This window comes from Amphibalanus amphitrite, unplaced genomic scaffold, assembly GCF_019059575.1.
Source record: "Amphibalanus amphitrite isolate SeventyFive unplaced genomic scaffold, NRLGWU_Aamphi_draft 000192F_arrow, whole genome shotgun sequence".
NCBI lineage: Eukaryota > Metazoa > Arthropoda > Thecostraca > Balanomorpha > Balanidae > Amphibalanus > Amphibalanus amphitrite.
This window is the reverse complement of record NW_024881687.1, coordinates 11,358-35,600: the sequence shown is the minus strand read 5'-3', so window position 1 is coordinate 35,600 and position 24,243 is coordinate 11,358. Positions and strand designations below refer to the sequence as shown.

Sequence of the window (24,243 nt, the reverse complement as noted above, 5' to 3'; positions counted from 1 at the left end):
CAGAGCCTCAATAGTGAACAAGCCAAAAGTAAGGTTTTTCGTTTCCATCAATCTAAAAAAAAGTGTGTTTAAGCATGCAATACAATAACATGAAATTAAGTAACTAAATAGTTCTCAAGAGACCTTGATGCTAATTGTCTTTTCTCGAATTTTCAGATTACCTCTAGAAAACCCTCTAGAATCCGGCATTTTTCAAAAACCTCCAGGAGCCCCGAAACGCTCCCCTAAAACCTCTAGATCTGGAGGTTTACCTCTAGACCTGGCAACACTGGTGGCGCATAAGAAAAGGTTCTAAAGAGCCACGCGTTTACAATGACGCCATCGAGCAAATAAACTCTGCACCAATGAGCGCACACGCACTGAAAGTCATTGAAAACTTTTAGAAACCGTACAGTTCGTCAGCTCGCCTCGTAGGAGCATATCTTGGCTTATTTCATTTTGATTTTGTCTGAATGGTCTCTCCCGCTCACTCGAGTGTAGTCTCGTCCGTACGCCAAGACGTCAGTCACAAAAATACGATTCGTTATGAGACTATATTGCACAAGCTTCGTAAAGACGGTCCAAGCAAAAAATATAACCACGTGAACGTTTTCTCCACATAACACAGTGTGTTTCTCCCCTAGTTACCCAGACTACACGCCAGTTACCTGTTCATGCCAGCTCGGAATACATGCCCGTCAAATTAACCGCTCAGTCATTACACAAATCTTCGACATACCCGTTCAAACTAGCGACTGTTACAGCTCACATCCACTAGCGCTATAGCTCACTTCACATACAGCAATTTGCACATCCTTAGGCGCTCTTTTGCACATCAATCAACCCTTTCGCACTCCCGACAAGACAAGCGTCTCCTTTACAGCTATGTTCCACCGTGGAAACATTTATCATTCGCCAATAGTGCCTGCACATGACAGAGAGAAAGACGGTGCACCCCAACCAGCGACAGCGAGCCCGAGCCCTGGGCTAAGACTTAACCGGGCGATCAGACATGTGAGCCCGATCGTGTAGCGTGTGGTCAGTCGCCTGCCAGAGACGAACCTTTACACTCGGAGCAGGTGAACGACTATCGGTCGCTGTACCGTCGCTGTAACGATAAGCGGTGCTCATCACCTCGCGCGTTGCCTGCACGGAGGCCGGCGAGTTTCACGCCAGCGTACGCACGGACAGAGACCGGTACGGCGGGTAAACGAAACCAGCTCTGCGTAACAGAAATGACACAAAACAGAACTTCTGGCAACAAGCTTTACGCTGTCAGTGCATAAAGGTCACAACATCGACTCGCTAATAACTGAGCTTAGTAATCAGCTGAAGTATCACCATAATTGCTTTATGTGGTTACTTTGAGAGGTTGGCATAAGCCTGCAGCTCACATTACCAGGAACATAACCAATCGACGGCGAACAAAGCCGAAATGGACGCAAAACGGGAGGCTTGACAGCGTTACCCGATCAGCAAATGTTGTCGCTAGACTATAGGCGCTAGAGTAGTCAAGCGGCGCTATTTATGACGGCGCTAGACTAGACCCGGGCGTCAGAAGAGTGTCATGTAACTTAGGAAGTGGTGTGAAACCATTGCACCATAACGTATCCAGTAAGTTAAGCGTGAGCGGTGTAACAAAGCGACCTTAGAGAGTAGCGCATGCTGACCAGCTGAGGAAAAGCAGAACGCCATTCGCTCACCGATCTCGATTATAACACATAATCCGGACTATAAAATAACAAAACAGGCTGTCTTAGCCTAGTGACCACATCTACCTATGCTAAATACCCACGTGAGTCTCCTTATTCTAGGTCACAACCATTTGACAGAAGCTGAACGCTTCAAATAAATCCAACCTTAAGAACTTAACAGTATCACTAGTTTCTAAATATGGAAAAGTTGCTGAACGCAATCATCACAAAGTATCTCTTCAATAAAGACAGGGGATGGATAACCACAGCGTCTTGTGCCGGTTACCCCATTTTAGCACACCGTTAGTGACAGTGTACGCCAACTGCCCCTCACCGTTGTGTTGTGTGTGCCCCCAGTAAGCCCAAATCAGGGACAGCTAGCCCGCCACCGCTGCAGCGGAAAGGCACCCATAACACAAGCGGAACAGCACGACAAAGTGTCGACTCTAAACACAGTACACCGCGGCTGGGTTGGCCACAGTACGCAAAGCGTCGACTCTAGTACAGCATTTACACAGGCTGGGTCAACCGCAGCACACAAAATGTCCACTCTAGATAGAGCAAACGGTGGTCAGTTCACAAAGAATCCGCTCTCCATGAAGCCGGCTCACACAGATTCTCTGCACAGCGACTGGGAATATCCGGCCTCCTCTCACGAGCCGCGACATCTATAGGTACGGGTATGGACACGGCGATCAGTTCAGCAATCAGCTCAGAAATCAGCTCAGCTAGGAGCGCAGTTGTGATCAGCAATCAGCTCACCTAGCTCAGCGTCAGCTTGGCCCTGAGCGAAGCTATGAGCTCAAAATTAAGGTCAGCGATAAACCTCGCAAAAAGCAGAGTTATACCCACTCCCAGCAATACCCCCAGCTTCAAGCTCGACTAAGCCAAGGTATCAGCCCAATGAGCTATTCAGTCTGCTTTCAGTTTCGCAACGAGCTCAGTATGGAACCTACCTTTCGCTTTGCTTTGAGCGGGAGCTCTGGTATGAGCCCGAAACCAGTCCGAGCCATATAGGTACCGCCCGCTCCGTCTCACTTTCTGAGGAAAGTGCCGTTTAGGTGACCAACATGATCATAACCAACTCACAAGACTGCAAGCTCCCTCTTCCGTCTCTGCGCTTGGAATCCATGGGACCCGCTCAGAACAAAATGAGCTACAACGGTAGTGCCCGAGCTTCTTCTCCGACCAGAAACGTCGGTAAGAAGCTTCCTCCAACCGCAGGCAAGCCGCATCAGCAAATCAACAGCTCTGTAGGCGCGACAACGTCCGAAAAACAGCCAGCACCACCGCGACTTGCGCCGTGAGGCGAGCAAGAGCGCCTGCGGCGGTCCTTCCAGGGGACCTGGGTCAGTGCGCATGCGCAGAAAGCGGGTATCACAGACTGACGTGCCAGCCGGCGCTGGCGTCGGCTTGGTGCAGACACTGAGCACTCCGTGCGGCGGGACGGGGAGTGACGACCGGAATAAACGTGTGACAAAAGTGACGACACGGTGTGTAACGAAGGTGAAGTCACCGCGTGTGTGACGTCCCAGGTGTGTAACACTGTAACCTGACAGCCATCGCCCCGCGGTCTGTCGTCTGTGTCTTGTGGAACCGCCGAGGGAACTACAACGGCCGGTAAACGCCATAAAAAGAGAGCAAGTTTCATAATGGTGGGTTGTTTCCGATCACAGTTTGTTAAATGCCAGTGACTGAAAAGACTTCAAGCATGGCTCGTTGGAGATATCAATGTCTTAAATGCCAGGGATTGAGTGGGAGTTTTGCATCATAGTAGACCAACCTCGGAGTTAGTCTAGTCAGCCTGAAGCGACGAAAACCGTCGAACCAAACCTATCCAAAGACCCCTCTGCACATATCAGAGAACCACCCTCCTCACCACTCCTCCCACTCCTAAAACTCAGTCAGGAGGCGGGCCGGCGTCCTCTGGCGGCGGTGACGTCAGTTGCTGCGCCCCCTCGGCCACAGGAGTGGAGTCCAGCTCCGTCCCGGACGGGTCACACTGACAGCTGGTACACATCACCACCGGGGCGTACAGAATCAGCACCGGAGCGGCCACGACGAACACCAGACCGACGCCGATCAGTGCGCCCACCAGCTGTAACAGAGAGTGGGGGGAGGGGTGCGTCAGATGAGGAGAGATATGGGGGAACATGGAGTGAAACGGGGTGGGCTATGTAGGTGGGGCAGGCGATACGGGGAGACACAGGGTAAGAATGGGCGATATTCAGGGAGAGTGAGATAGGATGTGAGATGGAGGCGAGATTTATAGTCAGACGGAGTGAGCTGAGGGTGAGACAGCCGGTGAGATAGTAGGCGATGCTGACGGTCAGACGACTCGGTGGTCAGAAGATAAGAGTCGATAGTTAGGTGTAAGGAGCGAGAAGGGACCGCAGCTTGTCATGCTTGGTGTGGATGGTTACTGATGGAACCTAGCAGAGGTGAAGATTAACTGTGATTAAAAAAGAACTCCAGATCAATGACCAGAGGGAAGTTGTCTGAAAACAACTGAAAAAGAAACGTTTAAATGCATTGATGATATAAACACAAGGATAAATACAGGAAAAGACAATGCAGATAAATGAGAGACAAGAGATATACACAAAACGTTCCGCAATCAAGTGGTCTGTGGGCTATCACAGTACCGTTATCAACGGATTGACAGATATCGGTAAACCACCAGGCATTTGACAGCTGACTGAGCTCCCTTCATTTCAGCATGCAGCCTCATAAAACATTCTTTGATTTCATCATGCGCACCACGTCTTCGTCACCAGAGATTAGCGGCTATCCACAACATAATCCTTAGAATGCCGGGCGGTTCCAGGTCCAAGCATCATACAGCCGAGCAGCAGGTCACATTATGACAAAGATTCACGGACCTAACAAAAAAGCATCTAATTCTAAACAATACTACCAGAGAGTAGAAGCAAACTTTAAGCACTGAGAAAATCGGTGGACACCATCAACGGCGCAAGATAATATGCCGGACGGAGCCAGCCAAGGCAAACATTAGTGACATTTATCCGCGACATACCTGGACTCTGTGCCAGATGAGAGAGCCTCGGGAATGTCCCAGCAGCCGGCGACACGGACCGCTGTCGTAGTGACGCAGGAACAGGTCACCCTGGCGGAACGGCGGCGAGCGAGGGTCAGGTGGGTGAGATCGAGTCACAACGAATTGCAGATCATAACTTATAGGGTCAGAAGAATAAAAGAAAAGTCTAAATAAATAAGCGATTTGACAAGACATTACAGCAGACGTTTATGAACGTCGCTGACTGACGAGGCTAAAAATATGTCCTTGGTGCTCCTAGCCTAACAATTTTAAAGAACAAGGCTATGCATATCGGACTGAGTCCCATAACTGTCCTCCGATTCCCCTCACATCGATAGAGGACGTGCCTACGCGACATCTTGCCAACCATCACATCACAACTAACAAGTCGTCGCTTTTAGCAACCACACCCTGAAACTTCACCACTATTCAGTCTCAGGGCATGTCCCATCATCTCGCTCCCAACCTCCCCTCCCTCTCCCCACTCTCCCCGTCCGAGTCAACTCACATCGAGTGAGGCGAGGCAGTACCAGCAGAACGTATGTCGGCACCTGCGACACATCATCTGTGCACAGCCGTCCTCGCGCTCAATCGGTACTCCGCAGTGGGGGCACTTCTTCACCGTGCCCCCCAGCATCTGACTGCCGCCCAGCAGCCAGCGTTCGGGGCGACACTCGTGAGGTGTATCCTCCGGCTCTGGGCGCGGCCGGCGGCAGACCGCACAGAAGCGGCCGCCGCAGCCGGTACAGTTGAACGGCTGACCGGAGGCGGGGAGGACACAGGCGGTGTCACAGCCGGGACGCGGGCACCAGGCGCGGTCCGGGTCCTGTTCCACCTCTGCCGGGGGGGGGGGGGGGAAGGTCACAGATCTGGGAGCTCTGCTGGGGCGCGGAAGGAAGAGGTCAGAGGTCTGCGAGAGGTACCTAGTAAAATGGAGAGAGCAGGGGAGGAAGATGATAAAGGGAGACAAGGGAGATAGTTTCTGTATGGTTCGCTCCTGTACTGTTTCTGTAACTAGTATGAGAGAGGCCGAATGGACCCACAGAGGGCTGCGGGAGATTTAAATCAAGACTGAAGTACCTATCTGCCTGCATAATACGGAATCAGCGTTAGAGCGATTCAGCTCTCACTTCACATAAGTAGATTCATATTATTCATCTTTAACTCGATTCACCAGAAAAAAATGATAGGGTAAGTTAAAAGTGGGATCGCGGAAGTGAGTCGCGTCAGGGGATCTCCAGTGAGGACCAGAGCCCGCTCAACAAAGTAGAAGTGATTGCGGAAGAAACGGTAGCAACTAATAGAACCTGACGCACTTACCGATTTCCTAGACACTGTGCTAAGAAATCGAACAAGTATCCAGAAGTTAGCCAATATAAGGAACTTGTATGGAACTCATTTCCTTACTTGAATAACTCCATCCGTAGTTCCAGGATATGAGACAGATCATCATAGCATCGGATCATTCAAACAATTCAACGCTACACAGTAAAAACACTGAACACTGGCAAGACCGGGGTCCCATCCACCGACTTGCCACCCACACTCCCCGGTCTCAGTCGTACCTCTGATGTAGGCCAGTCGCTGGTAGCGCCGGAACGTGGCGTCATCAGTGAGCCGCCTGACCTCGTCCGGGGTCAGACTGCCGCCAGCGGCACAGCGAGGCTCCGGGCACGGCACCAGCGTCTCGCCGTTATCCACGCACACGGAGACATATGTGGACATGCACTGTGGATAGAGGGGGAGGCGAGTCAGAGCAATGGCTAGGCGGCATCATATCAGGTGGACACAGCGGGCACAAGGACTGATTAGACATTAGCTCAGCCCAAATGTTGATACAATGATTGCGTACCAGAAACGTAGCAGTGATCATCTCCAGAGAATGTTGTGTTTTAAAACTGGCTAACCCTATTTTTTCGTTATTAATAATATGCTATAAACATGCGCTTAACTTGTAACTTGTACTGAAAGGCCTCCAAATGGTGCAACTCCATCCTAAGCTTGGTAAACAAACGTTTCCATTGAAATAACACTATGTATAACAGGGGGACCGTTTACCGCCAGTTACTCGACATCTCGCCTCATAAGCTTCTCCACAGGTCCTCCACCACCACTCTCCCTATCCCTCCCTCCCTCTCTCCACCATCCTACCTCTCGACAGAAGCGGCAGCCGCAGGCGGCCAGTCTGTGCAGCTCTGCGGCGGGCACCTCTGCCAGGCACACCCCACAGGTGGCTCGCCGCTCTGCCGGCAGCCGCAGGGCCTGCTGACTGCCGCAGCGGCTGCAGCCGGACGCCTGACGCGCCTGCTCCAGGCTGCTCAGGGTGACGGCATGCCGCAGAGCGGGCCTCACCACCGTCACAGAGGCGGACAGGGAGGCCCGGGACGGAGCCAGAGAGCGCAGCAGTCGGCCCGACATGCCGCCCGAGCGGCGCTCCTGAGGGCACCGGGAGGACGGTTAGAGAGAAACTCAGAGGGTAAGAGGGAGACGCCGAGAAATCAATGAAGAACTCAGAGAGAAAGAGGGAGAGTAGGAGGGGTCAATGAGGTACTCAGAGAGGTAACAGGGGGAACTCAGAAGAAGGGAGACTCGGAGGGGTCAATGAGGTACTCAGGGAGGTAACAGGGGAACTCAGAGGGTAGGAGGGAGACGCTGAGAAATTAATGAGGAACTCAGATAGGTAACAGGGGAACTCAGAGAGAAAAAGGGAGACTCGGAGGGTCAATGAGGAGCTCATAGAGGTAAGAGGGGAACTCAGAGAGAAGGAGGGAGAGTTAGAGGGGTCAGTGAGGTACTCAGAGAGGTAACAGGGGAACTCAGAGAGAAGGAGGGAGACTCGGAGGGGTCAATGAGGTACTCAGGGAGGTCAGAGGGGAACTCAGAGAGAACGAGGGAGACTCGGAGGGGTCAATGAGGAGCTCATAGAGGTAAGAGGGGAACTCAGAGAGAAGGAGGGAGAGTTAGAGGGGTCAATGAGGTACTCAGAGAGGTAACAGGGGAACTCAGAGAGAAGGAGGGAGACTCTGAGGGGTCAATGAGGTACTCAGAGTCTCAGAGAGGTAACAGGGGAACTCAGAGGGTAGGAGGGAGACGCTGAGAAATCAATGAGGAGCTCAGATAGGTATCAGAGGAACTCAGAGAGAAGAAGGGAGACTCGGAGGGTCAATGAGGTACTCAGGGAGGTAATAGGGGAACTCAGAGGGAAGAAGGGAGACTCGGAGGGGTCAATGAGGGGCTCAGGGAGGTAATAGGGGAACTCAGAGGGAAGAAGGGAGACTCGGAGGGGTCAATGAGGTACTCAGAGAGGTAACAGGGGAACTCAGAGAGAAGGAGGGAGAGTAGGAGGGGTCAATGAGGAACTCAGGGAGGTCAGAGGGGAACTCAAAGAGAAGAAGGGAGACTCTGAGGGGTCAATGAGGTACTCAGAGAGGTAACAGGGGAACTCAGAGGGTAGGAGGGAGACGCTGAGAAATTAATGAGGAGCTCAGATAGGTAAGAGGGGAACTCAGAGAGAAAAAGGGAGACTCGGAAGGGTCAATGAGGCACTCAGGGAGGGCAGAGGGGAACTCAGAGAGAAAGAGGGAGACTCGGAGGGGTCAATGAGGAGCTCAGATAGGTAACAGGGGAACTCAGAGAGAAGGAGCGAGAGTTAGAGGGGTCAGTGAGGTACTCAGAGAGGTAACAGGGGAACTCAGAGAGAAGGAGGGAGACTCTGAGGGGTCAATGAGGAGCTCAGATAGGTAACAGGGGAACTCAGAGAGAAGGAGGGAGAGTAGGAGGGGTCAATGAGGAACTCAGGGAGGTCAGAGGGGAACTCAGAGAGAAGAAGGGAGACTCGGAGGGGTCAATGAGGTACTCAGGGAGGTAATAGGGGAACTCAGAGGGAAGAAGGGAGACTCGGAGGGGTCAATGAGGAGCTCAGATAGGTAACAGGGGAACTCAGAGAGAAGGAGCGAGAGTTAGAGGGGTCAGTGAGGTACTCAGAGAGGTAACAGGGGAACTCAGAGAGAAGGAGGGAGACTCTGAGGGGTCAATGAGGAGCTCAGATAGGTAACAGGGGAACTCAGAGAGAAGGAGGGAGAGTAGGAGGGGTCAATGAGGAACTCAGGGAGGTCAGGGGGGAACTCAGAGAGAAGAAGGGAGACTCGGAGGGGTCAATGAGGTACCCAGGGAGATCAGAGGGGAGCTCAGAGGATCGAAGCTCGGAATCCGTACAGTGGGAGTTACCGAGGCTAGAAAACCACGATAGAGATAAGACGCGCTTTTAAGAGTATACACTGTACAGTGGGCAAGAACAAGCAGAAGGCGGCCAAAGGCGATGAAATTTAGTAATAATGAGCATCGGAATTCCGGACTCTTGCAGAATACTATTTTCTGTGAATAGCTGGTTGGCGATGTAGGGGAGAGCGGGGCCAGTTGAACCACTTTTTATATATTGACATGCACAGCGAGATCCAGTTGTCATATCGAAAAATGCACAATGCCATGAAATAATATGCTCTTTTGGCTTTATTTTAAGATATGTAAAATTATGTTTCAAACATATTTTGCTGCCAAACGCATGCTTATAAAACAGCTCTACGCCCGTTTCAAATGACCCCGATGCGAGGGTCAATTGAACCAGCCCATGGGGTCAATTGCACCTATCCTTAACAATGGGATGTTTTCCTCTTTAAGGCCACTTTCTTATGGAGATATTTTGTCCGGTTTACTTTTCCAAATGCTACATTCAATAGGTCGTTGGAAAGCTAAAAGTGTTAAGTTCCTCATAATAGGTGACATAAAGTACATAGACTACATAGTCTATTTTACCATATGGTAAAATGGGCGGATGAGAGAAATGAGAAATATCTCAGGCTATAGTGTGCTTTCAAGCAAAAGGCTGGAGAAAAAGGGGTCAAAAATTGAGCTCTATTAAACTGCTATTTCAGTTTAAAAGCTCATTTCAAAGGTGGACTATTTCCTTTAATGTTTACAGCCCCTGAACAATAACCATTGCAAAGGTCACCGGGGTCCATTGAAACGGCCTGTGGCCCTGTTTCAACTGACCCTCAGAGAAGAGTTTCAATTGACCCCATCCGCTCCCGCCATCTCGTACGCGCCGTAAAGCACATGTCAAACGAGCTGGAGGGACGGCATCATGCTGAATGAAGGGCCAAATAAGGTGTTATTCCGGAATCCGGAGCCAGGAGTTCTTCTTTCAGCAAACAAAGGTATATGAGGTATCACAAAATATTCATAAAAACGATTTCTGCAAAACGCCCCTCAAAAACACAAAAACAAGTGTCAAATCAAAATTACCGTCCGTTTGCCGCCCAAACGCCGTTGTCAAAGGAAGTGGTCGAGCGCGGATGCGCAGTGGTATCGGCAACGCCATATGTTGCATATTGTTGAAAATAAAGCCATGTTTCATCTGACCCCGTGTTTCAACTGGCCCCGCTCTCCCCTAACCGAAGGCTTTTGTTCAATAGTTAAAAACAACTCTCGGTTCCCTGACAATTTAGCAAAACAAGCCCCCATGAGTACAGTCTGTAAGTCGCATTCACAGTCCGTATCTATTTCAAGAACACATCAACACTCTTGTAATCCAATTACGGCAATTAACAGGCATTGCATCATCTGACTGCACAAGTAGTCTCCGCATTCCGGCCGAAAGTTGAAACCCGTTGGGAGTCCGAATTGCGTGATAAAATACGAATCGACGACAGAAGCTGATAGGTATATGGAACAATTATATGTAGACCAGAGGCAGGTATCACGCAGCACGCACACACTACAAAGGTATAGAAAATGGGCGTTGTCAGTCGCAGGAAAAATAAGCTATCAGGGGCAGTAACACTTCAGTTCTGTAAGTAATCAGCTAGGATCGAAATGTGGTGTTTACAGACTAGCTACATGGAACCTGGAGGCCACACATGTATAAATATTGATCAGCAAAGCCAAAGGTCATTTTTGGAATGGCGTATTAAATCTGTCTAGACAAACACCAGAGGCCAGTTGGAATACAAAATTTTAGAAACGGTCGCTCCCCTTTCATGGAAGCAAGAAGCCACCATTGCAACTAACAAATTTCAATATCAATAAGTGTTTTTAGATGCTGAGTTCTTAGGATACTGCAAGTTGGGTCTCATTATCCCAATGTAAAACACAACATAAAATATAATGAAAAAATACCTTCTAACAAGCCTGAGGCATAAGGCGTTGAAAATTGGACGCCCCAGTTAGCGGGTACGGCTGCACGTGTACGTGCACGTGCACAGACACGGGAAAGACGGTACCCAGAGTAGGTGTTGGCAGGATGGGCAATTCTCACGTGCCCCTCACGTGTTTTAAAGTAAATATTGACGCCGACAGATATCTGACAAGGTAGCACGGGCGGTTCACATTCCAGTTGGGCCGGCATCACCAATGAATTCGCCATGCACCGTGCTCGTGGGCATTGGGCAATCCGATGCGCAGTTGGCGGTCGGCGGACCTTGTGACTCATCGATGCACTACCGGTCTCCGTCAATGCATTGTTTGTCCAATGTCCATGGCCCATGCGTGCTGACAAAGACACTCTTACCCAGGTATTGCAATTCTGACCATCAAATCATTAAATTGACAACGAAAAGTAAACAACAGTCATAACTGCAAGCCTATTTCATTATCCGACCATTTCTATGCAACTAACGTCCAACATCCCCTAAACCCTCTCCAGCACCCCGTTACTACCCCCTTCGGAACCCACCTGGAGCGTCACAGCAGTGTCGCACTTTTTCAGCCGGCCCTGCGGGACCGGTCCACTGGAACCACCGGCCGACGGGGAGGAGGGGGCGGCAGAGAGCGGCGCCGGCGCCGTCGCTGCGTCGATCACCGGCGTCGGCATGTCGACGGGCTCGACGGAGGCCGTCGGCAGCGACGCCAGCAGCGAGTGTCGCACGGGCATGGCCGGTCCGGCCGGCGCGCTGCCCGGACGGGATCGGACTGCCGCCTCAGAGGTCTGCTGGAGCAGGGCGGACCGCGCGCCGCCAGAGCCCAGGGCGGGGGCGGGGGCGGGGCTGGAGATGGCCGAACACGTCCTCAAACTGTAAATGTGGGCGGGCCGGGGGGGGGGGGGGCAGGTTGCCGCTCAGCCCGTCGATGAGAGCGCATGAGCGCATGAAAAGCGAGGGGCTAGTGACTGTACATACGTAGTGATCATGATTTGAATCGACCGTGGCTACAAGCTTACGAGTTACGACCGAAGGTATGTGCTTGTGGTAAAATTTTCGTGACGACGCATGTATTGAAATCGATGTAGTGATTAAATACATTCTTATCCCCAGCTATATACTGATGCTTCCATCCATAAGCTCCTTCGATTATAACCAATCGACATGAGTGGAATCAACCTACCGTTTCGTGAATCATGCATCAGCTCATATGTTATTGATGTAGGCATTGAGTAGCACACGTGTTACACCCTCCCGATTGCACCCCAATGGCGTAAAGTTCACCAGTAAAACCGGTACCAGACGTACACGGGAAGGAGGGGTACCGGTACCCACCGGCTGTGGTACACGGAGATAATGCCCGCGAGTCGAGTTTCGACAGCGCAGTAGCCACAATGCACTCGTGTCGTAGGTGACACATGCGAATGTTCACAGACAATGCACATTGCGCAGCTGAGATATGAACTACGGCGAAATACTGGCCACGTTGTATCGAGAAACGATATGCGTTTTGTAGAATGCAAAATTAGCACAATGAAACTACGATACCACAACATGGAATTGGACAATTTATTCTGGATAACACAAAATGTGCAGCTTCCTCGCCTGTTCCGATGAACTGCGCACCATAGTTCTCAATCACAATCACAACCACTTAATTAGGGGCCTAAGCCAACTACACTATGGTGGGGGTAGGTGTAGGGCGTTTAACGACATCCGATTATCTATCAAGCCTAGGAAGATAGAATAGAATGACACAAATGAAAAAAAAAAACGCCCAACAGCTTCGGGATATCTGACATCTGTGCTCACTGGTTTCCCTACATTTTTGGGGATTTTTTTCCAAATGCTGAAATCTCTGAACTAGCATTTCCTTATGCTTGCAAGGCACCCACGCCATTCCACGCAAGGGGTACATGCAGAATTCCTCCATGTACCTACCACAGCCGCTGGGTACCGGTATCCTTCCAGTCCGTGTACCGCTGGTAGATAGCTGGTTTTAACTCACTGTGTCCAAATTTCCTGAATTGTTTATTCAATTAATAATTTAAATGGTCATACATATGAGAAACTGAATAAAACAGCCAATGAGCAAGTTAATCTATCGAGCAGCCCTTCCAGCCTGAGCACTGATGTCTATTGTGGTGATACGGGCCCGCCCACGTGTTCGTCCCGGTCCGGTCGCGGTCACCGGCCGGTCGGCCGCCGCCGCGCCCCGGGTCAGGCCGCGGGCGGTCGGCAGCGTGGTTGATGTCGGGTGTTTTCGTCTGTTCCGCCAGCCAGTCGGTTTTGGGCGGCGGAACTGGGTGTGTCTCTTGTAGTGGTCAAGTCTTGTACAATATAGTCACGTCAAGAGAACTGGAGTGTCACGACGGAGGACGTCAGAGCGGCGAGAGCTGAGGATACAACATTTATAAATATCAATAAGCAGCCTGCTGCATCAGATAGCCCCTTCAATTATGAATTCAACTACCTTTGAATTTTAACACATTGGAGTGACCATCAAGGCACATGCGAAATCATAGGTGTAAAAACTGCTCAGCTAACAATAACTGTAATGACAAAGCCATTTATACTGAAGCTTAGTACATAGGTGAGTACCCACTGGCCACTGGGCAGCCTACATTTCCATTTAGTTATTTTGACAGAGATGCTACTGCATGTGCACAAGTACCTTCTGCATCTCAAGGTTTCTGCATTTCAAGAATGGCTGGAATGATTGCACTAAAATTTAGCAGGTGCACCAACACTGTTTTTAAAAATATTTTTGGTGCCCGACCCCCACTTTTGTCATTAGTAGCACACACTCATACTGGGTTAGTACACTACACACAGCAATGGTACCAAGTGTTTTCCACACATGCCAAGCGGAACAGCCAGAGCCTTGACCGCACGCTTCCTGTCATGCCTGACAGTGACACCCCAGATGGCACTGCACTGGTGCGCACGCTGGGGCTATCCCGATTTCTCGGGGCCGGCAGGTCAGAGGGCTGCTCTATGAGATGAAGTAAGGCTGTGTCCTCGGGACATGTCACCAGACCAAAGGATCTGCTTGAAGGCAGATCAGGCCCATGTACTTACAGCCAAGGCTGGTGGTGCTGGCTGGCACAGCGGAAATCCCCACGACCGAGCGAACACTCCCGGCGGCACTAACAACGTTGACGAGATTGCACAGGCAGCCTCCAAAACTTCAAGTCAGTTGAGCACTGGGGTCTCGCTCTTGCTATTTTGCTCAAGCAGAGCCAGGGCCTATTTCAACCTCCATCCTCTACTGTTCCACATTGACATCTAATTATGAGCAGGTTAACCCGCGCCGGGCCGGTGCTCCGCAACTTCCGCGCCGGGCCAGGGGAGGACTAACCCCCTCCCCGTCTAACTCTGCTCCTGGGCCACGTAGCGACATGCGGTAAGCGACATTCGAAAGAGCGTCAAAAATAATGACGGAAACACTGCGGTCATTTTTTGGTCAGATCAAAGATCAGGTCACCAGAGGTCATCAAAGGTCAAATTTAGTCAATTTCAACAATTTCGGAAACTGCCAATGGCTTACTCGGGAACCAATAGAGCTACATCGCCGCGGACAAGCGCATTCGATAGCCCTTTTACAGAAATTTCTGAGTATTGCCCTCAGATTTGGCCTCAGTTCAACGGTTTAACCTCCAGAGAGCAACAACTCTAAAAATAGCAGTCTTCACAAAACATGTTTTTCGGTAATAACTTTTGACTCAAGGGAGACATGACAATACTTTTGTCAGCATCGTGTTCCTCTCGTCGAGACACGTCGAATGAACTATAAGTTGACCTTGAAAGATCATTTTGAAAATTTGACCTCAGGTCAGGTCAAGGTCATGACCTGACCGGAAAGGGCCATGCTGTATATCAGTCTATTCGTATCGTCGAGCTGAACACATCTGAGGTGTTTTCATCGCTCTAGCATGTCTCTATTAAAAGTTATAATAAAAAACTGCTAGAGACCTTTCATGACCTGATATGACCTCAGGGACACAAGCAGGTAATGGTACGACTGCAGAAACTGCTGAATTACGGTGCGCGTGTTATTTCGGGCCGTCGCAAGTTCGATCATATCAGTGACGTGCTGAAAGACCTGGAGTGGCTGACAGCAAAGAATCTGCATCGGTACCATTCGCTGACCCTGTTAAAGCGAATTTTAGCCAATGGCCAGCCGGAGACATTGTACGATAGTCTGGTGACTCGGGGCGATGTTCACGGCCGTGTAACCAGACAGGCGGACCAGCTAGACAGGCCCACGATACACACGGAGTCGGGGAGCAGACGTTTCCTGTACTCAGCTGTCACTGCGTATAACGCGCTACCGCAGGCGCTCCGTGAGATGGGGCCCAGACTCTTCCCACGGAACCTCCGTAAACACCTGCTCGAGCGTCAAAACGGCGGTGAATAGGTGTCGGATTGTATGTAGTTGTGTGCATGAGTGTCTGTTCCCAGTTCCCATCGATTATTTTTGACGGGCGAATCATAATAGCCATGTGTTCATGGATGATTGGCATTGCAAGATGTTAATACATAGTACATACATACATACATACATGCAGGGGTCACGGGTGCTATTTTTCGATTCAGCTTGTTAAGTTTATCTGTAACTCGATGTTAGAGAGTGTTTGGAATGTCATTCGTCCAAAGGAGGCTCTTTTCAATTTTCTCCCATTGACTTATAATGGGGAGGTCTCAAAATTGACCCGACCTTAGGTCACCTAGACCAAAATTCCAAGATATACATTTTGAACCTGCTGTTACTTTTATCAATCGCTGAAAGTTTAAAGGCAATCGTTCAGTTATTGTAGCTATGACGAGGATTCAAAAAAAAATTCTGAGGTGAGGTCACTTGACATGAACTGGTGACCTGACCTTGAGAGCCCTGAGTCTGAAATTTTTACAACAAGTGCAGAAAAGATGCATGAGCAGGTGTGCCAATGAACCGCAGCACGGAGCGCCACCATTTTATAGGTATCTGTGAAACACAGCAGGGGGTTCAAACACCCCCTGGCGCGGCACAGCTAAATAGCAAAGTTATCACAATCACAATCTCGGCCCTGTTTCACCGGTGATAGCAGCACGCCGATTTTACGACTTGTCAAATTGGGTTTCCATGGAGACATCAACAGGCCCATTGCTCCAACACTACCACAAGTGTGACGTCAGCTCGCGCAATTTGATAGCAGCGTGGTAGCAGCAGCCCGTGAAACACCGCCCTCAAAGTTATCCATAGTAGGTGACCATCACAAGAGAAATACAATGCTAAGTTACAATAAGAAAGGCAGATATCTAAAACACAGTCAGTTGACTGTTGAGGGTTTGAGGGTCACAGACTACAATACCTATACCAGTGACCAGAGCCGGGGCGCACTAATCATGATATTAAGCAGAGCTGGGCGCGTTCCTCGATTTTCGGTAGTGCGTTAGCGTTCCTGCGTTCCTCCGGCCGCGGTTAGTGCGTTCCTGGAATAGCGTTCCTCAATTTGTTTCGTTCGGTGCGTTAGCGTTCCTGCGTTCCTGCGTTCCTCCCTCAAAAATACCGCCGAACCACGCGGCGCGGGCCCAACCAAACACGGGGCGAATCGATCACAGAATACCCAGAATGGCGACGTGGGGCCGAAAAGCAACTCGACATCTCTTTTCCGAATCGAATATCTGAAATACGTTTTACCAATATCATCCGTAGGGTTTTCAACAAAAATACGACCTGCCTAAAAACAATAAGTTAAGTTAAAAGATGTATCTTAGTAAAAGTTATCATATTTACTTTGCACATTTAATGCCTGAAACTGAATCGAATAGTAAACATCACCACTAAAAATCTTTACACATTTAATGCCTGAAACCGAATCGAATAGTAAACATCACCACTAAATCTAAGCAAGCCTTCCTCGATTCGACCGACAAGTGGCGCCTCTACCGGCAAACACACGTACTCAAGATTCAAACATTTGACACAGAGGTCATTGGCAGCAATATAATTTTTCGGGTGGTTCCGCAAGAACGCAGGAACGCTTCAAAATTTCGGGTGGTGCGTTCCTCTTACTTGCGTTCCTTTGAAAAACTTTGCGTTCCTGCGTTCTTGCGTTCCTAAAAAGGGCAGTGCGTACGTACGGAAGAACGCAGGAACGCACTAAAGGAACGCACTTGCCCAGCTCTGATATTAAGCCTACACATTTGTCACCAAATGTTGTTTCGAATAAACTAAATGTCGTCTGCGGAATTAATGTAAAAAACGACAAAATGCAGGAGCAAGCAGAATTTCCTGGAGAATCACAAAGCCTAGAGAAGAAAATCGGCCCAGCTTGGCCTTAACCCCAACCATTCCCTGACCCTGACCCACCTTATTGTGATGTCTCTTCTTGTTCTTGCCTCTGTTATTGTTATGCGTATACTAATATTTCTTGAATTTAGGGTAAGAATTACAGAATTTCAATCTTAAGATTTAATTCAGCTCGCATTGGGATGCTTGATCAAAGAAATTTACCCCATCCCACTCATCATCCCGCAGCATCTCACAGTCAAATGTTGATGTTGATGTGGAATGTTTGCTTCCTTTGTACATATTGCCAAATATGGTGTTGCTGTGTCAAAACTGACGCATACGCATTTGAAACCAACTACTAAAACATATTACACCGAAACAATGCTTTTGATTAGAATAATTTCACCTTTTCGAATAATAAACAACTCATATTTAGACTTTTTGTTCAGATGTTTGCATGCAAAATACAAAATTGCTAGATAAGATTAGTATTAAAGGGACCCTCCCACCTTCAAAAAAGTTTATGAATTGGCATGAAAGTGATGTCGCTCGGTTCAGAAAGAGCGAAAACGAACATCTACCAAAATTTCACCGAAAAATATTCACCGGTTTTCAAGATATTAGACTTTTACTTTTGTTTACTTTTTTGGGATCTCCGCTGTTTCTAGCGACTTTATTTTAGAAGTGCGGCGTTTGCGGCAGATGTTGCGCGCAAGTAGCATATACCACCGGCGTATATATCTTTCCCGAGCGAAAAAAACAAACATTCCAGTTTTTTGGCGCTTTTGTTTCAATTGTGGTGGTTCTGTTCGAGGGCCCATACAGATGGTGTTTGCGCAAAATTTGTATCGGAAAATCACTGACTATTTAGTGTCGACAGCTGCATGTTAACTTTTTGAACACGCCTCCATCACTGCTTGTTTATAGGCTGTCTGTGGGTATTGGGCTGTGTTGTGCTGTATATACCGTGTTTTGCTGGGTGATTGTGATAATATTTTGATGATTAACCTCTTTATTCAGCGGTAGAGAATTCTGAAAATTCCAGGGGGTGCTACAACCCCTAATTATCCACCCCTGTTTTTTTATTTTAAGTTCCATCCAGTACCAGTATGAGTGTTTATGGCTTGGAAGGTAGGTGAAACATTTCATTATTGTAATTTTAATCTTTTGAGACCTGAATTTCAACATTCTCTTGAGAGCCTGAGAGCATTCATGCCAAGGTTTCTGAGTCTGTTTCATGATAAAGAGACAATATTGATAATGGAGTCAACTTGTGGGTCAAGTCAGCAGATCTTGATAAATGAGTACGTATGACATCACCTCTACACCTGTCGCCTCCTGTATTGTAGTGATGGCAGGTTCAATGCTGAGTCTCAGAATAATAGCCAGCGAGCGTATACTGTTGTTTTGTATTTCTATGCCCGATCAGCCCTAATATGTAATGTCTTGCATTTCTAAATATTGAACTGTAATGAATGAGACGCTGTAATGAGGCACTGTAATGAAAAGACTGCCTCAGACTGCAAGGTTCTATTTAACCAAATATGACTGCATGTCTGCTACAAAATCAAACACTGACAAACACTGACACTGACATCAGGCACTGACAAAGTGAATGCACAAGAATGCACAAGAATGCCTCACCAAACGTCAAACGATTCAACTGTGGAGGACATTGAAGAGCAAGTGAATGCACAAGAACGATAAGGACTTCTGGACTTCAGAGCAAGAGATACACCCTAAACTCAGGAACGCCGCTGTCACCACATATAGCATACAGCACCCGGTCGTGCCCATCATTAGCCTACAAGCCCCATCTACGAAACCAAGCGCTATATCGTGGGAACCGCACAGGGGTCTCTGTTCACTAGCCGGCGGCCAGGGCACGAGCCGCTGCACCTGGTGGGAAGTCACCCCAGCCAGACCACATTGTCGCACATGCTGCTCCGACAGACAAGTCGCACGCACGAAAGTTCAGTGGCATCGTCTGCTGTGACGTCAGCATTGCGACGCGGAGCCGGCTCTAGCATGGGATGCTATGGGAAAACTGGTGTTTTATTCGGGTCACAATAAAACATGCTATTGATGACTTTATGGGGTGGGTGATGCATAAGTATGATATAAAACACAAACATTTCGTATTTTCACGTTATTTTTAACGGGTAACAGCTACTAAAACATTTCAAAAACGAACTTTGATGTACTTTCTGGTTTAGAACCAAGAAAGAAAATAGTATATTCCAAAATCTAGTGTCGCAATGGTGACGCCAACCTCGACTAACCTGTATGTTTATGGCCTTGACGTCACGCTCCTCGCGCCCAGTGAGAGTCTACTAGTGGCAGAACTAGTGACCCGGACCGCGGTTGGTCTCGATCCGAGTCTGCAGGCTGTGTGGCGCTGCAGCTCGCCGCTGGCCCTCCGCTTGCTGGTAGGGGTGGTCAGCGCGGTCTGCCTTGGGAGGTCGCCCGGCGCTGACTCGGGCGCGGCCTCGGAGGGGACAGCTGGTCCGACGCTCCGGACGCAGCACCGGGATGGTGGTGGCGTAGCGCGCCTTTCCCAGGTGGCGTTGGGCGTACAGCTGGCTCTGCCGAGCTGTGGGCGTCGCGCCTTTCCTCCAGTCGGCGACGAAAGCGTTCAATGCCTTCTGCCAAGACGGTCCCTGGTCCGGGTGCGCAGCGGTGTCCTCCAGGACCGCTGCAGAGACCGCCTCGGAGAAGGCTGCCAGTGACTGGCGCACCTCTTCCAGTGGGTCGGGAGCCGTTACTCTAGACGAGCTGGCCAGTGCCACTGGCGGACGACTGGTGAAATCGTCGCCGCTGTCTGATGCTCCTCCACCATCGGCGGGCTCTGGGGACGGGGCAGCGTCTTCTGCGACGGTGGTTGGGCGCAGCGCAGGTTCCGGACCGGGAGTCCTCAGGTCCGCAAACCAGTCGGGAGACATATCTTGTCGACCTGAAACAAAACCAGTGATTGTAGCTTATTAATGTAGGCATTGCAAGAAACAATAGTTTATCGAAATGGTTCATTTTTGACCGTGCCCTGATTTGATTTAAAAAAAATAGTACCTGCGTCACCGTGTGTTGGTTTGACAAGATGTACATGGTAAAATAACATGGTGTTTATTATTTTTTATCGAGTCATGTTGTGCCAGGTCAGGCTAAGGAGACTGAAAGCCGAAAGGTCACATTGTATGTCATTCGATTGGGATATGTTATCAATTTTTTAGATACACTGGAGATGCCTTTCGCGATAGGTGGGTGACGACACTTTTAACTTAACAAATGACGCCATATTTTAGCGATACTCCAGCCTCGAAGCGTATCGGTGACCTGCAATTCCGTATTTTAGTAGGTAATCTAGGGTTTATATGGATGACAATGATATCCCTTTTAAGACGGAAATCGGGGTTTCAATATGACTCTTTTGCTTACAGTGATGAGATCACGTAACTGGCCAGTTGCCAGACCTCGAACTGACCTCACGAACACAGAAATCAATTTATGCGATCTATTGAGATTACGATTCGCTGTGCCAGGCAATTGACTCACCTGTCGCCACGAAGTACATGAGCTTCCTGTCCTCGACGCTCGCAGTGTCTGCAGTTGCAGAGTTATCGGCCGTGCCGCTGTCGAGGGCCTTGACGGCGTCAAGGTGCTTGCACCTGCCGCCCCCGACATACCCCGGACAGGTGCACATATCCAGGGTGCTGTCCACGGTGTACAGGGTGCTGCCGTCTGTGGACAGCACGCTGTAGATGCCCGGGTTCTCCTGCAGGAATACAAAACGACGATACGCACCAATCAGTCATTGTCCTTTCGTTAGGCAGAGGCAGAGCTGTTTGTGGCGAAAACTCTGTTTGATTTGAATGACTAGCGCAGAATGTAAGGGTGTTGATTTAAGTACCTACTGGTGGAAAAAAACGCCGGGACTGTGAACTGTCACTTGTCCGAGGGAATGAGAAAATTGTGTGTGTGTGTGAGTGTAGAGCTGGCAAAACAGCATCATTTTCATAACCTGTTAAGCGATGGTATTCAATTCCACTTTTGCAGTAGCAGTAAAGCTGTCGTGAGACCGCAGCAGCGCAAGACGACACATGTGAGACCATAACGTAGTCCATCCACGACGATATCTCACCCCGTCGGGAGTGATGCGGTCCCGTGGGACGCTCACAGCGCTGCTTCGGGAGCCTCCCTGACGGGCAGCCGGTGGTCGCCGTCCACTGGCGAAGCTTACGAGCTTTCGCTCGTAGAAGTCGCTCAGTCTGAGGCTGAGTACGTCGTGGAGCTGGAGGACGTCGTAGAGCCGAGTCCTGGGAAAGACACAAAATCACCCTCGCCGTTACGGACTTTTTGCCACCCTCGACGGTGCATACAGGAGGTAGAGAATCCATGACGGGTGTGAATTGATGATAAATAACTCAAGTTTATTGGAAAATGACTGAGTTATATGACTTGAGTGAAAAAGACTTTCAATAAACTTGGTTATGTATCGTCAATTCACATGCAGGACTTTGGACTTGGTACGACCCCCCTCCACACACACACACAGCGCAAAATGACCTCGCAGTTGACGCGCCCTAAAACCCCAAACAACAAATCACAAACGCATGCACGCACGTACAGCATAGCACATCCATATACCCTTCATGACACAGAAGTGATGCACCCCCCCCCCCCCCTTCCCCGGTGAAGACTAGCAATCGATCGGCAGATAGCAAGGTAAAGGCGACAGACGGGACAGGGCAGTCAGCAAACGAGATAAGTAGGTAAATGATTGATAAGTTTAAGTTTGTTTCATACGCTAGCATTGAGCCGAATCAACTATTTTCGAGAGAGGGGAAGGTGATAACTGATAGTGGATAGATGCCTTACTTAATTTGCGCTAGAATGTCTTAAGATTTACCGGTGGAGGACGTTGTCCTTGAGAACCCTCATGGCAGCCTCCACGGTATTATTTGTGTTGTGGCCCCGTGTCGGGAGGCCAGCCCTGAAGCACAGGGCCCACTCCTGCCGCCGATCCAACAGCGCCTGCTGGTAGGCGATGAACCGCGGGTAGAGGGCACCCCACCGACCCTGCAGCGTCTCCATGGCCTCCGCGAGGCCACGCTCCGATGGTGCGTACACCATCTGCTTGGCCAGCCTCATGAGCTCTTGTCGATGCTGTGAACACAGATCAATCTGTTCAGGCAGGCAATTGAATAGTCAGACATTCATGGTGATGGGAGAGGTCGGATTCTGCTTGGCGAAACACAGATAACTCCAAAAACAGATAATCCAGAATTGTGGACCGAAACCGAGCCATGTTAACGGTTCAGGATCCTAACAAAATGTTTTAGCGTCCCCAAAATCTTGCAAGAAGTGCCGCCTACGGCCTCGGCATCGCATCTCTGGTCTAACGTGTGATCCGTAAGTGACCATTGCATTGAACAATAAGTGAGCATTTACCTGCTGCCTGATGCCGTTTTTGTGGCTAAACAGCCACCTCCACGTGGCCTGCAGCACGTGAAACACGCACAGGAGTCTGGTCGCGTCAGGCCAGACCGAGTGCAGTGCGTTCCGCTCGCTAGCGCTGTCGTCAGTCATTAGGATCTGCGGCCCTGCTGAGCCACGGCCACCGAAAGCGTCTGTAAAACGTTATCATCGAAATTACCATGTGAAACCGGTTGCAGGCCTCGATTATATTATTATTGAAAAATGTTACACGTTTGTAAGTGTTGGTTGTAATTGTTGTAACCAATGAAAATAATCGCATTCACAAAAGCTCTCAACCACGTATGTCAGACCCGCGGTAGGTTGAACGACCTGATCAGCGGGCAGACCGGGACCATTGGGGCGACGGTGACAGCGGGACGGATGACCCTTATTGGGTTGTCGAGAAGGACCAGGTAGCCTACCACTCAGTCTGACGGTAGCGGTACATACATAAATGAAGTACGGTTTTATTTGTCATTTTCATTGCGCTACGTTAAAGTCGTTATGTGCCGACGTAACATTATCTAAGGTAAACTTAAGAAGTTACAAGGAGGTGTACTAGAGATAGCTTAGCTCGTGAGTATCCTTTGCAGACTGCGCGACAGGTTGGACGACCTTATCAGCGAGCCGCTGAGGGTCATTGGGGCGACGGTGACAGCGGGACCTGTGACCCTTAGTGGCTTGTCCGGAAGGGCCAGGTAGCGTACCTCACAGTCAGTGTAGACGGGTGAACATACCTTCCGGCAGCATCGACTGAAGCAGCGAGAAGGCGCTCTCCAGCGTGGCCTGCGCCTCGTCGTTTGTGATGACGACGCCGAGGGGTAGGCCGCCTACCACGGTGGATGCCATGAAGAGGAATATGCGGGCCTGTGAGCGGTCGCAGTTCCCACCGGCGTCGACGAATACTGTCTCTCCCGCCTCCGGCAGCTGGTGGACGCGCGCCATCAGCGGCGTGACGATGGCCACGGTGCAGCGGCCGTCTGACACGTCCACCCGCGTGTCCGAGCGGCTCTCGGCCAACTCCAGCAGGCGGTCGACCAGCGCCGTCTTCTTCTGGTCCCCGTACTGCTCGCCGTGGATCTTGTAGTACAGGCTGAAATAAAGTCAAAGAACGCAGTGCCCTTTAATGACCTGAAAACGGAAAGGTCGCACAATGGGCAATTATCACAGTTGACACGACACAACCAGTAATGCGGAGTTGACCGAATTTCAGCGACTCCGGCTCCGGCCCGCTAAAATCGAATCCGACTCCAGCTCCGACTCTGGTCGGTGAAAAATTACTGACTCCGACTCCGGCCAAAACTACCGACTCCGGCCGACTCCGCAGCACTGGACACAACACCTCTAGTCAAATCCATTTGTATGAGACGCTCGCCAGGTCTGACTGGTACGGATCAAGTCAGCTGTGGGAATCGAACCCACTGCCTCACCAAACGATTCAACTGTGGAGGACATTGAAGAGCAAGTTGTGCAATGGACAGTTTGGCGCCTCACAAAGGCACGTAACATTATTATATATGCGATGCTCACCATATCTTACACATACTATTGCTCACCAACTGGATGGTG

At 49.8% G+C, this 24,243-nt stretch overlaps 2 protein-coding genes across 2 annotated transcripts; both read right to left on the bottom strand.

The window, feature by feature from the left end:
* Positions 1–519: 519 nt before the first annotated feature.
* LOC122384531 (E3 ubiquitin-protein ligase RNF144A-like) lies at positions 520–17,520 on the bottom strand. The gene is made up of 7 exons (XM_043372069.1): positions 17,281–17,520; positions 11,462–11,798; positions 6,883–7,167; positions 6,297–6,459; positions 5,240–5,568; positions 4,711–4,800; positions 520–3,771 (listed from the first exon to the last, which is right to left on the bottom strand). Exons 2-7 carry the CDS (start codon positions 11,657–11,659, stop codon positions 3,574–3,576), a joined length of 1,263 nt encoding a protein of 420 aa, XP_043228004.1. The 5' UTR covers positions 11,660–11,798; positions 17,281–17,520; the 3' UTR covers positions 520–3,573.
* Positions 17,521–18,138: 618 nt separating this feature from the next.
* On the bottom strand, positions 18,139–24,218 carry LOC122384491. Its single transcript, XM_043371937.1, has 7 exons — positions 24,205–24,218; positions 23,412–23,767; positions 22,648–22,826; positions 22,106–22,362; positions 21,338–21,512; positions 20,752–20,971; positions 18,139–20,155 (listed from the first exon to the last, which is right to left on the bottom strand). The coding sequence occupies exons 1-7, from the start codon at positions 24,216–24,218 to the stop codon at positions 19,548–19,550; spliced, it is 1,809 nt and encodes a 602-aa protein (XP_043227872.1). The 3' UTR covers positions 18,139–19,547.
* Between the last annotated feature and the right edge of the window lie 25 nt (positions 24,219–24,243).